The 13798-nt window shown below is 39.6% G+C and overlaps 1 protein-coding gene across 1 annotated transcript in view; it reads right to left on the bottom strand.

The window, feature by feature from the left end:
* The window catches only part of ARHGEF26 (Rho guanine nucleotide exchange factor 26), a 49963-nt gene that overhangs the window by 6259 nt on the left and 29906 nt on the right, over nt 1-13798 (bottom strand). Inside the window, exons 9-11 of the mRNA XM_035566521.2 lie at nt 12569-12658; nt 6742-6896; nt 2468-2677 (exon numbers count right to left, since the gene is read on the bottom strand). Coding sequence (XP_035422414.1) covers nt 2468-2677; nt 6742-6896; nt 12569-12658 — 455 coding nt within the window. The remainder of the gene's footprint in view (nt 1-2467; nt 2678-6741; nt 6897-12568; nt 12659-13798) is intronic.

Raw genomic sequence — 13798 nt, forward strand, 5'->3', positions numbered from 1 at the left:
AAGACAGCTACAGATCCAAGCGCACTACAGAATGCAGGTGTACAGACTGCTTGCAGCTACAGGACACTCGTTGCTCTCCAGTTTACTTTAGGCACTTACCCCCTGGCCCCAGTGATTATTTGAGAGAAGTTCTCTGCTAACAGGCAAGCGAGGCAGAAAACCCACATCTCAACTTCCAGCTCTCAGAAGAAAATATTAGAAAAGTATTTGACCTAACATGTACTTACGCTACAACAACCAGCAGCGATAATTCAACGCCATTTGTAGTTCAAGTGGAAGCAGAACCACGGAGCATCCTGAGTTGGAAGGGACCCACAGGGGTCACCGAGTCCAGCTCCTGGTCCACACAGGACCACCCAAAGCCCTAACCACGTGTCTCAGAGCGTTGTCATATTTGTAGTATTTGGGTAACTAACCTTCATTGTCCACAGTCGTCTTTGGGCTCTCAACAATGATCCAGAGACTTAGAGAGGCTCAAATGAAACCGCTCCAGAAACTGAGCACTTCACAATTTAAACTCGGAGTGTATGCAGGCAATGGAGGTCAGAAACGTTACGCAGAGAAGTTGAGGTATGCCATACAAAAGTCACGTAGCTACAGAGGCATTGTGATGCTTAATAAAGACAGCACCTTAACACCAAGAGTGCCCAAGACCCGGTGCTGTACCAGGCAGGGGGCAGCCAGAGACCCTCTCCACAAGCTCCAAAGACAGCAGGGCCCTGAGGGGCTGTGCCTGGGAGCCTCTGAACCTCGCATGGGAAAAATGCATCCAGGGCAAGGTGAAAGGTTAATGGCAGCTACGTTGCTTACTCTGTTTTTAAAGTAATTTTAAACTACATTACCCACCACTAAAGCCTGAGGTCATCCTACTGTAAGAAGCAAATAGAACAATAATTAACTTTCACTAGATTTGGCTTAATTAGAATGAGCTAATTATCTTGATGCTAAGTAGGGACTGCAAATGAAAGCAGTGACAGCCTATAGTCTGCCCTTTGCTGGAATCAAAATGGTTGCATTTTAAGCTCAGTTTGGAAAACACCACCTTTATTTTTGCAAATACAAGCTTCTCCCCATGCTCCCCCCTCCAATCCCCCCTAAATCCCTGTCCTGCAGTCCTGGCATGTTTGCCTCACCAATAACAACCAGAAGGGATTCAGAAATCCAGCATTATTATTATCTTCAGCCTGGATTACCCTTCAGATACTCTGCTGTCTTCAGCAACATTACACTGACTTACACACTTTCCCTCTGATGAAAACCCCCTCCAACTAAAATGCAACAAAAAGTCTTCACTGTTTAAGAATGGTCATGTCAGTTCTCCTTTTTTTTTTTGCAAAAATAAGAAGTGTTAAACCTAAGATTTTTGGTTCCTGTTTATGAGAAACATTTTTATGCAAAGCTATCACAGATAATCTTTCAACACCCTGAAGCAATGCATGACTGTAGTTCACTGTGCCTTGCACCAACACGGACTCCCTCTGCATTACCTCAATGTATTTTTTTAGTTCCTTTTTTTGTTCCTTACTGCCACCAGCTTTGTACTTAGCCATTTGGCTGCAGGTTTGGAAGAGGCAGCAAAATGTTTGCAGAAAGTCAGATGTGGCTTTGTGATGAGAACTCTATTTCAGACCACACCGAACTACATACAAGTGAAGCTTTGTCATTTCTCCTTTCTATTCTACCCTCTAATGGGCTCTCAATTTACTTATCACTAATGGTATTAAAGTAACTCACTGCAAAGCACAGCCACGCCATTACTCACTGGCTAGGGAACTGGCAGTCTCTGAGGCAGAAGCACAGTTAATTCTTGGTCTGAAGATCTAAAACAACAGCACCTAGTAACAGACACTTCAGTTTACATAATTTTAGCATGTGTACTCAATTTGCTATTATCCCTACAACATGACATCAAAAAAAAAGAATGACAGTAACATGACATGGACTTAAAACCACTGAGCCTGCTCATGACAAGATTATCCATGAGAAAATGAACCAGGTTTGGAGAGGCTCTATTTTATTCCAGTAAATATTTATTCCTCTATCTAGGATCTTATACAAGCTGCACATTCTCCTTCTCTGCCAACCATTAAAAAACAGAAAGGCTTGTCACTGTTACCTTGCCTAGCTTTGGAAGTGCACACTTAATGGAATAAAAACAGCGCAAATCACAATAGTCAGCAGGTGGAACAACAAACTCTCCAGCACTGCTGAACAGGACACCAGTGTGGCCCGTGACAAATACAGGGTCATTTCTGATGTAATCCTTCCTTGGTCACTGCTGATCAGATATCATACAGACTGCCTGCTTGCGAACTCTACTGTTCTGTTTTGTTTCATCTTGTTTTAAGCTTTGCAAACAAAGAGAAGCTGGGCATTTCATACTGCCACGCTTGGGAGCTGGGAGAGCAACAACAACCTGTTGAGACGATCAGGTGAAAAATTACAGAAGTTATAACTATTTACTTACGGAGCGTCTGTTCCCAAGAGCATCTCCACCTTCTCTCCTGCATGGTTACTGAGGACTGCCAATCTGAAGAGGTACACTGTAGCGCTCTGCCGGGAGTACAGCATAGCTGAAGTGTTCTTTACAGGAGAAGAAGTCAGGTCCTCACTGTCACACTGTTGTACCACGAGCTGACCCCTTAAAGAATAATCTGTGACATTGTAGCTCTCTTCGCTGTAAAACAAAGAAAGGAAAAAACAAACATAAGTATAATGCTTAGTTTTCCATCAGGTGTGTGATTTCCCCTTCCTTGTTTGTTTTTAAGAAGTCAGTTCTGTTTTTAAACAACTTTTATACAGCAATTGCTGCCTAGCCAAGGACAGAACTAGCAAAACCAGCTAGGGATGCTGCTGTAGTCATTGGGGACCTTGAACCTAAAAAGAAAGAAATGTAGTTCATACATTTGCATAGTAAATAATGAATGCATTCCTGACTAATTAATCGACTGAGATAAACCTCTACAAATTCTTCTCATCTCCATTCAACAGAACAGCCTGCTTTGAACTATTAAGGAGTCTTTTTCTAGCCCCTGTGCTCTCCAGGAGGCCCACAGACTTCTCCTGACCAGCAGTGCACGGGTATAGCTGGCTGAGGGCTGGAGGCACCGCAGCCATTTAAAACATTATTTAAAAATACAATAATCAGCTAACACAGACATGCCAACGTGCACCTTCAGTTTATGGCTGAACTTTTTGCCAAACTTCTATTTAGACTCACAACAACAGGACTATTTTATGTCCCCCCGCAAGGAAGGCCTGCACATTTTGGAGGCACTTTTATGAAGACAGACATCTGCTCTAGGCCACCTATTCTTTAACAGAAAGCGTGTGGTGATTCTCCCTATTTCCTTTATCACATGTTGTATTAAAAAAAAAAAAAAAAAAAAAGCAGTAAATGTCCTTTATAAATCTTCAGCATTTTTTAATCACTTTTTTAGCATGATTACTTTAGTTACGAAATCATTCCTGGCATCTTGGCTACAAAAAGCATGTTTTTTCAAGCAGCTGTGAACAGGTAACATTCCCAAGTAGTATTTAACCTTTGGGTGATTTCCCATGTATGAAGTCCAGCTGCATTCCAGTGTCAAGGCAATCTCAGGAGCTGACAAGCCACAGAGCCGTGAAAACAGATGGGGTTCTAGTGGTGTCCTTAGGGGATATTACGGGAAAGAAGAATACTCAATAAATGTATCCTCACACAAAAATACACATCTCTTTGCAATTCATTTGAGATCTTCTAAAAACACTCAGGACATTGCTGGTAGATGTTCCGAATAGCTCAATATGGCAGTGTTACTTTAGTTGTACACAACAGGACTTCATTAATTCTGGAGCTCTCTTGAGCTCCACAGAGCACAGAGCTTGCTCATAGGCAGCTCTGAGCATTACTACCCAGAATACGCAACCACATCTTCAAAAGGGCATGTTGGAAAAAAGGAGGAACCTGACTTTTTGCAAAGTTCTGAGCTAGCCGCGTGTCCCATTTTTAGCAGAATAATTTTACAGTGTAAGCTTCCAGGTCTGCCAGAGGTGTCAGAGAATTGCCTCCTCTGTAGCCCAGTCTCCTCTTCCCCGAGGGGAGTTGTAAAGTGCCCGCTATGGAAGCTCCACCATGCCTGACAGCAGGCAAATGGATATCTAAGCCCAGCAGTTACACTCATCAGCCATGCAGGGGATGTGTAAGAAGGATGATACTTTTGTCTGTGGTTGGGATTTAGAAGAGGAAAACTGAAAATTCATTATGAAGGAAATACATACAAACCTAAAAGCAGTATGCATAAAGTAAATATCCTGTATTTTAGTAAGGCACTAATGTCATCATACTCTGTGCAATGTGAAATCATTTCTTCGCTAGCTCAAGAGAAAACAAGTTTCCCAAACGTGCCACAAATAACAAGAACTGTAGTGTAGTCCATGTGAATCATGAGGCAGATAGAAAGAACTCTTAAGATGTGAATTATATTGCCTGTTACTCCTCGTGTCAGAATATTACCTTCAGTGTCCATTAAAAAGGAAGAAATTTTGGTAGCTAAATTTCACTTAACCCACTGAATGGGGCAGAGAACACAGCCAAACCTTGCGATTTCAACCAAAAGGCAAAATGGCAGCTGAGGAAGATTATGATTAATAAAGCATCATTAAAGTTAAAGCATAAGAACTCTGGAGCATAGTAAGCATACACCAACACACCCCCCTTTATCGTTTTGTAGCTAAAATGTAGTAATTCTCATTATAAAAAGGTTTTGGGAACGCTTGCTCACTCAGTATTCAAAATGCAGTTCTTGCAGTGATGACTCTGACACATGGAAATCGTTCCTGAAAGCAGCCCGTGAGCAGGGGTGAGCCGAGCCTTGCCTCGCTGGGGCTGCTGACCCTTGTCGGCTGCAGCCTGGGCAGGCAGCGCCGGGCTGGCCCCGAGGAGCTGGGAGGCACAGCGTGCTGCTTCGACTTACATGGCAAACTGCTCCCCGGGATGGCCGGGGATTCACTTTTGGAGAAAGGATTAAGCAGCATGACTGCAGCACTAAGTAATTAGTATTTTTAGCACAGTCGAGTGATTTATTTTTTTTTGTGTGTGCAATGTTAAGAATCTTTTGAGAAAGCAACTCCTCAAGTGAAAACACAAGCATATAAAACTCAACTGTCAACAAGTGTTGCTGTCCACTGCTGTGGTGTCCACAGTAACGCTGTGGGTAGGAGAACAGATCATCAAAAGCTCGAATGTTATGAATAAGCTCATCCACTCGGGTCAAGTGCAAGCTTTGTGCTCGGAATATTTGGGAGGTTCACACAAATCAATCCTTTTCTATCCTACCTAATTTGTTTGGGGGTGTTCTTCAGGTGAACAGATAAATCTGATCATTAACATCAAGTTTTTTTTAATTTTGGCTTCTGGGCCCAGTTATGACATTTCAATTCCAACAGCTGGAAGTTGTTATAAATCCAAAGTTTGAATAAAATATGTTGCTATAAAAATCTGTTTTATAATCTGGACAAGGAGCCATCACATAGGAAACCAATAAACACTGTAACAACACAGATAATAGATTCTTCATTGTTTTCCTAACTCAGACATTTACTTAGCTACCAACACAGCAATACGTTGAGAGCCATGCCGTGAGAAAACAAACGCGCAGTTTAAAAACATGAGGCATAACTCTGATCTGCTGCCAGGGATTTAGCAAGGGACTTTCAAAGAAACATTGCAGCATGAACTTTGATAAACACTGAATCTCAGAAACGTGCTCCCAGCATTAAGATAGCTGGGGAGAACTCTATTTGCCTTTCTGCTCATCTGCATAAAAATTATTTGACTCAAATATATTTTTCCTTCATTTTTGTTTATCTTTCTATTTGCTTAAATATTCACATTCTCTTCCCAGATTTAATATTCTACCTCATTCCTCAATTTCTGATTTACATTAAGAAGATTCACAAGACAGTATCTTTTAAAAATAGCAGGTATTTGGTTCAACTGATCAGTGCAAATGCAAAACTATTCTTCAAAACAGTTTTCAGCCTCAGGAAGAAAGTTAATCTATCAAGTATTATTTAACAGCAATAGCAGAGGATGTAAATTCCATTAAATGATTTTAAGCCTCCCCGCAAATCTAGAGATAAAATTTAAGTGGAGACTACTAGAAGCAGTTTCCCATCAATCTCTCTCAAAAACAGTCCAACATGGTAAAGCACGGAGGGGAAAGAGTATCACTTTGCCCCCCCAAAAATCTACCTTTGTTAAGGCATCAAGGATAAACTTTTGAATTTGTTTGACAATTCAGAATTCCAATCGAGTTTGCAAAAACTAAATCCCATTTAACAAGCAGTTACTTGTGATTTCTAAATGCAGTCTGATAGGGCAATGTTAGAAACTCAAACACCTTCATAATTCATTTACTTTCTCAAACACAGTGTATTGAAACATACAAATGGTTTCACAAATTTTGACTGTAAGTAACACAACTTTAATCCATATTTCTTCCCATTCTATGCTGCAAATGTACCAGGTCTCTTTGAATCTCATTCATTCTTTCAAAAAAGCAGATGGCTAGCAAACACGTAAAAATGCTGTGGATGCAAATAAAGTTCGGCTTTGCAAAGCCAGGAAGTTTTGGCTCTCATTTCCCGTATGGTGAGGCATGCACAAAAGTCATGAAAATTTAAAAGATAACTTAGATGCTCTCTCTGTGATGCAAAGAGTTGAACAAAAAGACGATTTTACATTGGTGAAGCTCTTACCTCTTCTTCTTGGTGATAATGAGGACATCGTTAAAGAGGAAAAAGTACACCTGCTGTTTAGAAGTCCTTTTAGAAAAAAGTCCAGTGTCTTCTACATATGCTGTTAATTCACCCCTTTTCACTAACCATCGTGAAGAAGAAACCAATGGAAATGGCTACAAAGAAAAAATAATATTTTAATCTTGTATAAGTAGAATTAAAAAAAAATAATCAGGTAACAGTCTAAAATATTTGGAAAAACTGCTCAAACTCAAAGCTCAGAGATTATGAGTACAAGCACAAAACAGAGATCCCAAGGTTTAAGGTATCTTTATCATTCACATAATCCACAAGTAATAGCCTGCAAATACTTGAAAATTGCTCACGTTCATGACCTAATTACTCATCTACGACAAAAATGAACAGACTTGGCTGGTCATATGCTTCAGGATGGACCAAACTACATGAGATCTCCAAAGGAGATTAAAAATACTGTCTCTAGGGATTATTTCAGTTTTCACAGAGTAAGCAAACATTCTTTGAGCACTTGATTTTTTCTCACAGCTTTTCTGCATGAACAGTTGGAAGGAAAAGCTTCAGCACTTCATCTCAAACACACGGGCTACAGCATACCTTACACTGCCTTTCAGCACATCTCTAAAGTCAGTTAAAATGATGCTGTACCTTCTTCCTGCATGTTTTGTACCAAGCACAGAAAAAAAAACGCAAGAGCCTATATTATAGAGAAACACACTGTACAAACCACATTGAAATCTTTTATGAACTTATGAAAATAGACAAGTTATGGAAATGGCACAGAAGATTAGATACTAATACTGTACTGAATATTATTCTTGAGATGTTCAGAGTACATACTTCCATGGAAGAGAAAGTCTGCAAAAATATGTGAAGGATAGTAGAAGGCCTACCAATCAAATGTGGCAAAATCTATTTTCTACTCCACATGTTGAAATTCCAGCACAGCTCTGTGAAAGAATGCTTAAAGGAGTATGTGACATGTAAGGACTAGCTGTCCCTTTTAATGCCTGAACAATATAGTTTGTTTGTGACGTCATAAATTTACCAGTGGTTTGAGAAATGTCTGAATTTAGAGGACCTCTCTTAAGGCATCCACTCATGACAGGCCATATTAGGGGTAGGATGAGGACCAACATCTCAAGTAGGTGAATCAAGCCAAAGAGGATAATAGCTGTCTAATGTAAAGGCCAGGCTTTATTAATCCAAATTATTCCCAACTGGTGGAGAAGTAGATACCACAGAAGGACCTTTTGTTTCTCTGGGTCATGAACGTGAATGGAGATACGAGCCTGCATGTCCTGTCATACAGAGACCAAATCCTCTCTGAAGCTGTACGTTGACGTGATGCCTGGAAGACAAAGGTCTCTTGCAGTGCTGGTAGCACTGCAACATCTCCCAGGGGCCAAGATTCCTCCATCAGTGATCTCACTGACAGTTGTTAGCACTGAGCTGACCAGAGCTAGCATGTGGGAAGGTTTCAGTGCCACACAGAGGAAAGGTTCCTCCTACGTGACCAGTTCTGTGCTGCTTAGAATAGTGGCTGTTGATAAAGATACTCCTTTCTAAGTCTCACCTGTCTTCTCTGGGATGACCTATTGTGGTCCTAATTTCAAAACTGAAGATGTTGATACTTTTGTGTTTATGTACCTCCAGGTACAGCATACATGCTGGATGGAGCACCTGAGGCTGTCTGGCACCAAAACAGAAGACTCACGGGGTGACTTCTGCAGGCAAAGCCCAAGCTGCACGCTCTGTGCCTTGCAGGTCCTGCAACAGCAGGTCCACACTGCCCCTGGAGAAGAGGCATCCACTTTGCCCATGTTTATTAATATTTGTACCTAAGACCATCCACTTTGCCCATGTTTATTAATAGCTGTACCTAAGATCCACTGCAGTAAATGGGCACTTAACCGTTAACTTACGTACATTTTTCTTCACCCCAAGGGAAATAATCAAATTTTTGTTTCTACTTTACACTTAACAGGCTTTCAGCTTATCAAAAACATGTACTTTCTCTGCTGTTGCTCAAATTCATTATGTCTGTAATGATTAGACTAATGAGGACAACTGCTTCTTTTCCATTTAAAATAACTTTCACGTGCTTGTATTTCTTCATTCAGCTTGTCAGCTGTCTTCATCATTCTGCTTAGACTGTCTTTTTGTATCTAATCACTTAGCTGCCCTTTGACGAACTAACTCAACTTGTCAATACTCGCCCTGGAGCACGATGCCAAAACCAAACCAGTACTTTGACTGCGATTGTGCTGTTGGAAGAACAAAACTTTAACCTCCCTAGTTTTATGTGCGGCCATCCCCTTGTTTGTGAATTTTGAGGAATGATTTTGTAGTCACTTTGAAATGGCACATGATGAAGCAATCATTCAAAAGATTTTATTTTTATTTATTTATTTATTTTTACCACCATGCAGTACCACACTCAACACAAAAAGCAGGACCAAGCTCCTGGAAGCCTATTCCTTGTGCTTTCTGTTAGGAGATAGCACATGAATGACAGATGAACCTTGCTCAAAATGGCAAAATTACAGACAAAATACGTGTACTGAATCTTGGTCAAATTCCCTTTAGATACTTCTTCCCAATTAACTTCAGATCACACATTCCGTTTTGATTTATACAACTTTTTTGCACATTTCTAGTTTTGTATTATCCATTAGTTTACTAAATGCATTTTCTACTGTATTCTCCAATCTGGAAATTGGAAATGCAGAACTGTGTTTTAAATCCATATTTCCGAAACAGATTTTTATCCAAGTCTCTGTTATGAGTCAGAGTAGAACAATCTGGTTACAAATCTCTTTAATTTCATTAACTGACACCGTCACTCATCTTGTATCAGTGGCTAACATCAATTCAACATTATTACTTTCTCCAAGGATTGTACCATAGCATTTTTCTTATGGATGGTCATTTTATTAATACACATTATTAGACCACACAGGTTACAAAAGGCCAATTCAGCTCAGTACCCATATTTGCCAGTCAGAAGAACTCCCAAATTCCATAACTGAAATCTAGTAATTTCTGAAGTTTATATAAACATTCTGCTTTTTTTTTTTCTTTAAAAAAAAAAAAGGCTTACTCTGAATCTATACTCTGCTGGTGTGAAAATCAATTCTTGAAAAACAAACAGCTCCAGTTATTTAAACTTCCTGAATTGCAGTAATGGTTGCATGTGATGGTACATGAACGTGAAACATTGGGCCATGGCCCTAAGGTTACACCACCACAGTTTTTGTGACTTTACAAATTGAAACATTGGGCTAGATGGTCCTTGAACACAGAAATTACAGAAGAGTTTGGTTCTTGAACTCAAATGCCTGTTTGCAGAAAAAAAGCTTTTCTAGTGCTAAAGTTGAAAAATTTAAGAATAAAAACCTTTTGAATCTTAATTAAAAGAAATTCTACAGATTAGCTGTGTACAAAAATGACCTACATTTAGTAGCTTCTCTTGTAACTCCCATGCTCTACAGTCACACCTAACAAAATAAAACATCCCAAAACACCGGATTAGGAAAGAACAGAAATAGTTTACCTAATTTATAATGGTTATAAAGCAGAATTATAGCACCATGATGATGGCATTGCAGACAAAAACTTCTTCAAAATTTTCTATTTGAGCATGAACTAAAAATCCCTTTAATCTCTACTCCAAATGAGTTCATTTTCCTAAATGACTATATTCCAGAGGCACCTTGTTTTTTCTTTAATATTAATTTTACTGCAATTACCAAAAGAGTACAACACTTATATCACCATTTTTTTTATATAAAATAAGCCATTAGAACTTAAAATGTACTGACACTTGGCCAAAGCAGTTTGGCAAGCACTCCAGCTGGCAAGCTCTCAAACCACAGATAAGGTCTAAAACCACTAAGTGGTTATATTTAAGATGCACAGAGGAGGGAAGAAAAAAAAAACTTGCATAAAGAATACAGAAAAGAAAATAAAGTTGCTATTATTCCCATGAAACTAGCGAGAGTTGCTAGTCACAGCACGTCCACTGGAAGAATTATACCGGGCCTCTTGCTTCTGCATCCTCTTCCAACAGGGAAAGTAACAGACTAAAAGTCCTTTAAGGAACTTGATACATTTTACAACTGTCAGGTACTTCTGTAGATTTGAAGATTATGAACGAATGCGGGAAGAAGGTTACCCAAAATTTTCAGACCATCTAAAACTCCACTTCAGAATATCCCAAATACCCGAGACTATTATCCACCCTTGTTAGCAAATGTAGTGACATCACTTGTTAAGAAGTGTTTACTTTATTGCTGTTGTTTTAAGTAAATATTATTAGTCTCAGTTTTTAGTCAAAGCATGTAAATAAAAGTCCTTTGGACAAGTTGGAAACAGGATTTCCTCAGAGCGAGACTGACAAAGATCCTTTAACAACTGTCTCTTCAAAAACATACACCCCTACTTACTTCTTCAAATACGATGATGATAATTCATTCATCATTCAGATATTCTGTGTTTGAACAGGAGCATTCCAGCAGAAGACTACAACATTCATTTTGAAAACTAAGACAGTATAGGATTCAATTTCATCTGCATATACAAATATGCTTGCTATTCTTGTGGTTGAAAAGTAAGCTAAGAAATTACCTGCACTAGTTTAATACAGGACGCTTCGCTGTTATTACTTCAAAGCCCTGCCTGCACCGTCGCACAGACACAGGCAGCCTTAAGTACAGCCACACTCTGTACTAGCAAAACAAAATTTGCTGACAAACGACAAAACCAAACTGCATTAGTAAAGGTGAAGTTTATCTTAAGTAATTTCACCTACGCCAAAGTCTGCTGTTGCACAGCCTGCTCTTCCGGGCCAGCACCTCACTCTTTGTTTGCATATCCTACGCTGCCAGAAGTGCTGCTGTAGCTGAATTTGGTAACTCCTGCCCGCAGGTGTGACCGAGACACACACCTATGAGGAAACCCAGCTGGGCTGATTTATTTCACACCTGCCTCCTTGAATTCAGCAGCATGCAGCACACACCATTGTTTTCCTGATTTCTATCACCTCCCAGCTAAAGGGGAACTTGTGAAAGTGACAAGTTTTTACAGCAGAACTATCAGAATCTTGTACAAATATACTGTAATTTAAAGAAACACATCTTGAGGTGGCTGGAACCACACCTTGTTTTTGATATCATGCTGCCGTAATCCGGACAGTCACACACTGTTGGGATCCTTCCCTTGGTCTAAAAGCATTCATTTAGGCGTAATTTTTCTCTCAGGTACATGAGAACATCTCATTGTCAAGTAGCAGGTCGGCCTCTCTTTTAATGGTAAAAACTTGACAGCAATTTGTCTAGCGCATCAAAGCCAGCTCACACTCTCACTCCATGGAGTTAATTCACCTTGCAGTTTGACAGAAATAGTGTGCTGAATCTCACTCATGATGTTTTCAGAAAATAAAATGCTAGGGTGCTAAAACTCAGTAAACTTTTACTGTTTTATTTCAGCTGCAATAGATAAATAGTCCCTTTCATTCTTATTTTAAAAAAAAGTTCTTAGACTTTTTCCCTGAAAAGCCTCAACCTGAAGCTTAATCAGCCTTGGTTAAGACACAACAGTCCTTAGTTACCCTCTGAGTTTCCAAAGCTTCAGCTACCCCAGAATATGAACTTGTCTTTCTTGACTGAAAGTCATGTCAGCATTACAGCCTATGTTAATGGACTTTATGCTGGCAATGAAGCTATCAAAATTTAACATATAGTCAAAGCCATAGCATGTGGTCAAAGCTATTCATATGCTAAATGGTTTACGGTCAGAAATAGCATCATACCTTGATTTTAAATTCCAGCTGGGAGTTAATTGTGTACATCATTTCTGTCCTTTCCATCTTCCGAGCACCTTCATTGCACAAACGCACCAACTAGAAACAAGACATGTATTTAACACATTTAATGTACTCAAGACTTGTAACACTAACTCTTGCTCCTTTATAAAATGCACATCTGTGGAAGTGTAAAATTTACAAAGGACCTGACATTTTCCTGTTCAGCCGCAGCCATGATGTTTTCAAGACCAGACTGAATGCATCTCTGAGTGACCTGCTCAGGCCCAACAGCTGGTTCTGCTTTGAGAAAGAGGCTGGACTGGATGACATCGTGAAGTCCCCTTCAACCAGGATTATCCAACACTATAATAACTATTTATTCTTCAGCAAAGCCCAGGTGGTACAAAGTTACAGCCAGAAGATCTGACTGAAAAGGGTTATACTCTCTGATCCAAGGTAATGATCAGCCCCACAAAAACCAACATTCTGGACTGACAAATCCGTGTTGCACACTGCCCTGTCTATCACACACCTGCAACTCATTTAGAGAGGAAAGTCCCACCACAAACATCGCAGCACCGCCTTGTTAAGCTAAGGCAAACAGTATCTTTGAGAAAGTTTCATTGCAGCTGGCCTTTAGAATGCAATCTTAAAGCATCCTACAGTCTTACAGAAGTCTGTGCATGGGAGGAAGAGGAGTGTACAACAACGGGGGCAGAGACAGAAAGGTCAGAAAATGCATTCCCCTTCACCTCACAAACATCATGCAGCATTTCCCAACCATTAATAAGCCTTTTCTCCTTTTATAATCAAATACTTCACAAATCATATACAGCTTCTACAGAAAAAAATAATTGTATTGGCAGCAGTATAGTGTTCCCGAATTTACGGTATTTTCCTAAGTAATAGACAATAATTTAGCCATAAAACCAATCCCTAGTGGTCTTTCTTAAATAAGACAATTTAGAGTTTTTATCTTTCACTGCTCTTCCCTTACACAAGGAATGTTCAAATCCCAAGGCACTGTCTAGCCCCGACATGCAGGGAAAGGTTTTGTTTTGTTTAAATAAAGAACATCCAATACAACATATTTAATGACAGTTTATGATGTGCTGCAGTTTCTGAAATTCTGAGGTCTTGGAGGCAAAAACCAGACAGTTCTTAGATCCTTAAATTTTCTTTTCAAACCACAATGTTCTGTTGTAAAGTCTTCTATTTCAAGAATATATATATATA

The sequence above is a fragment of the Cygnus atratus genome, chromosome 9, assembly GCF_013377495.2.
Source record: "Cygnus atratus isolate AKBS03 ecotype Queensland, Australia chromosome 9, CAtr_DNAZoo_HiC_assembly, whole genome shotgun sequence".
NCBI classification, from domain to species: Eukaryota; Metazoa; Chordata; class Aves; order Anseriformes; family Anatidae; genus Cygnus; species Cygnus atratus.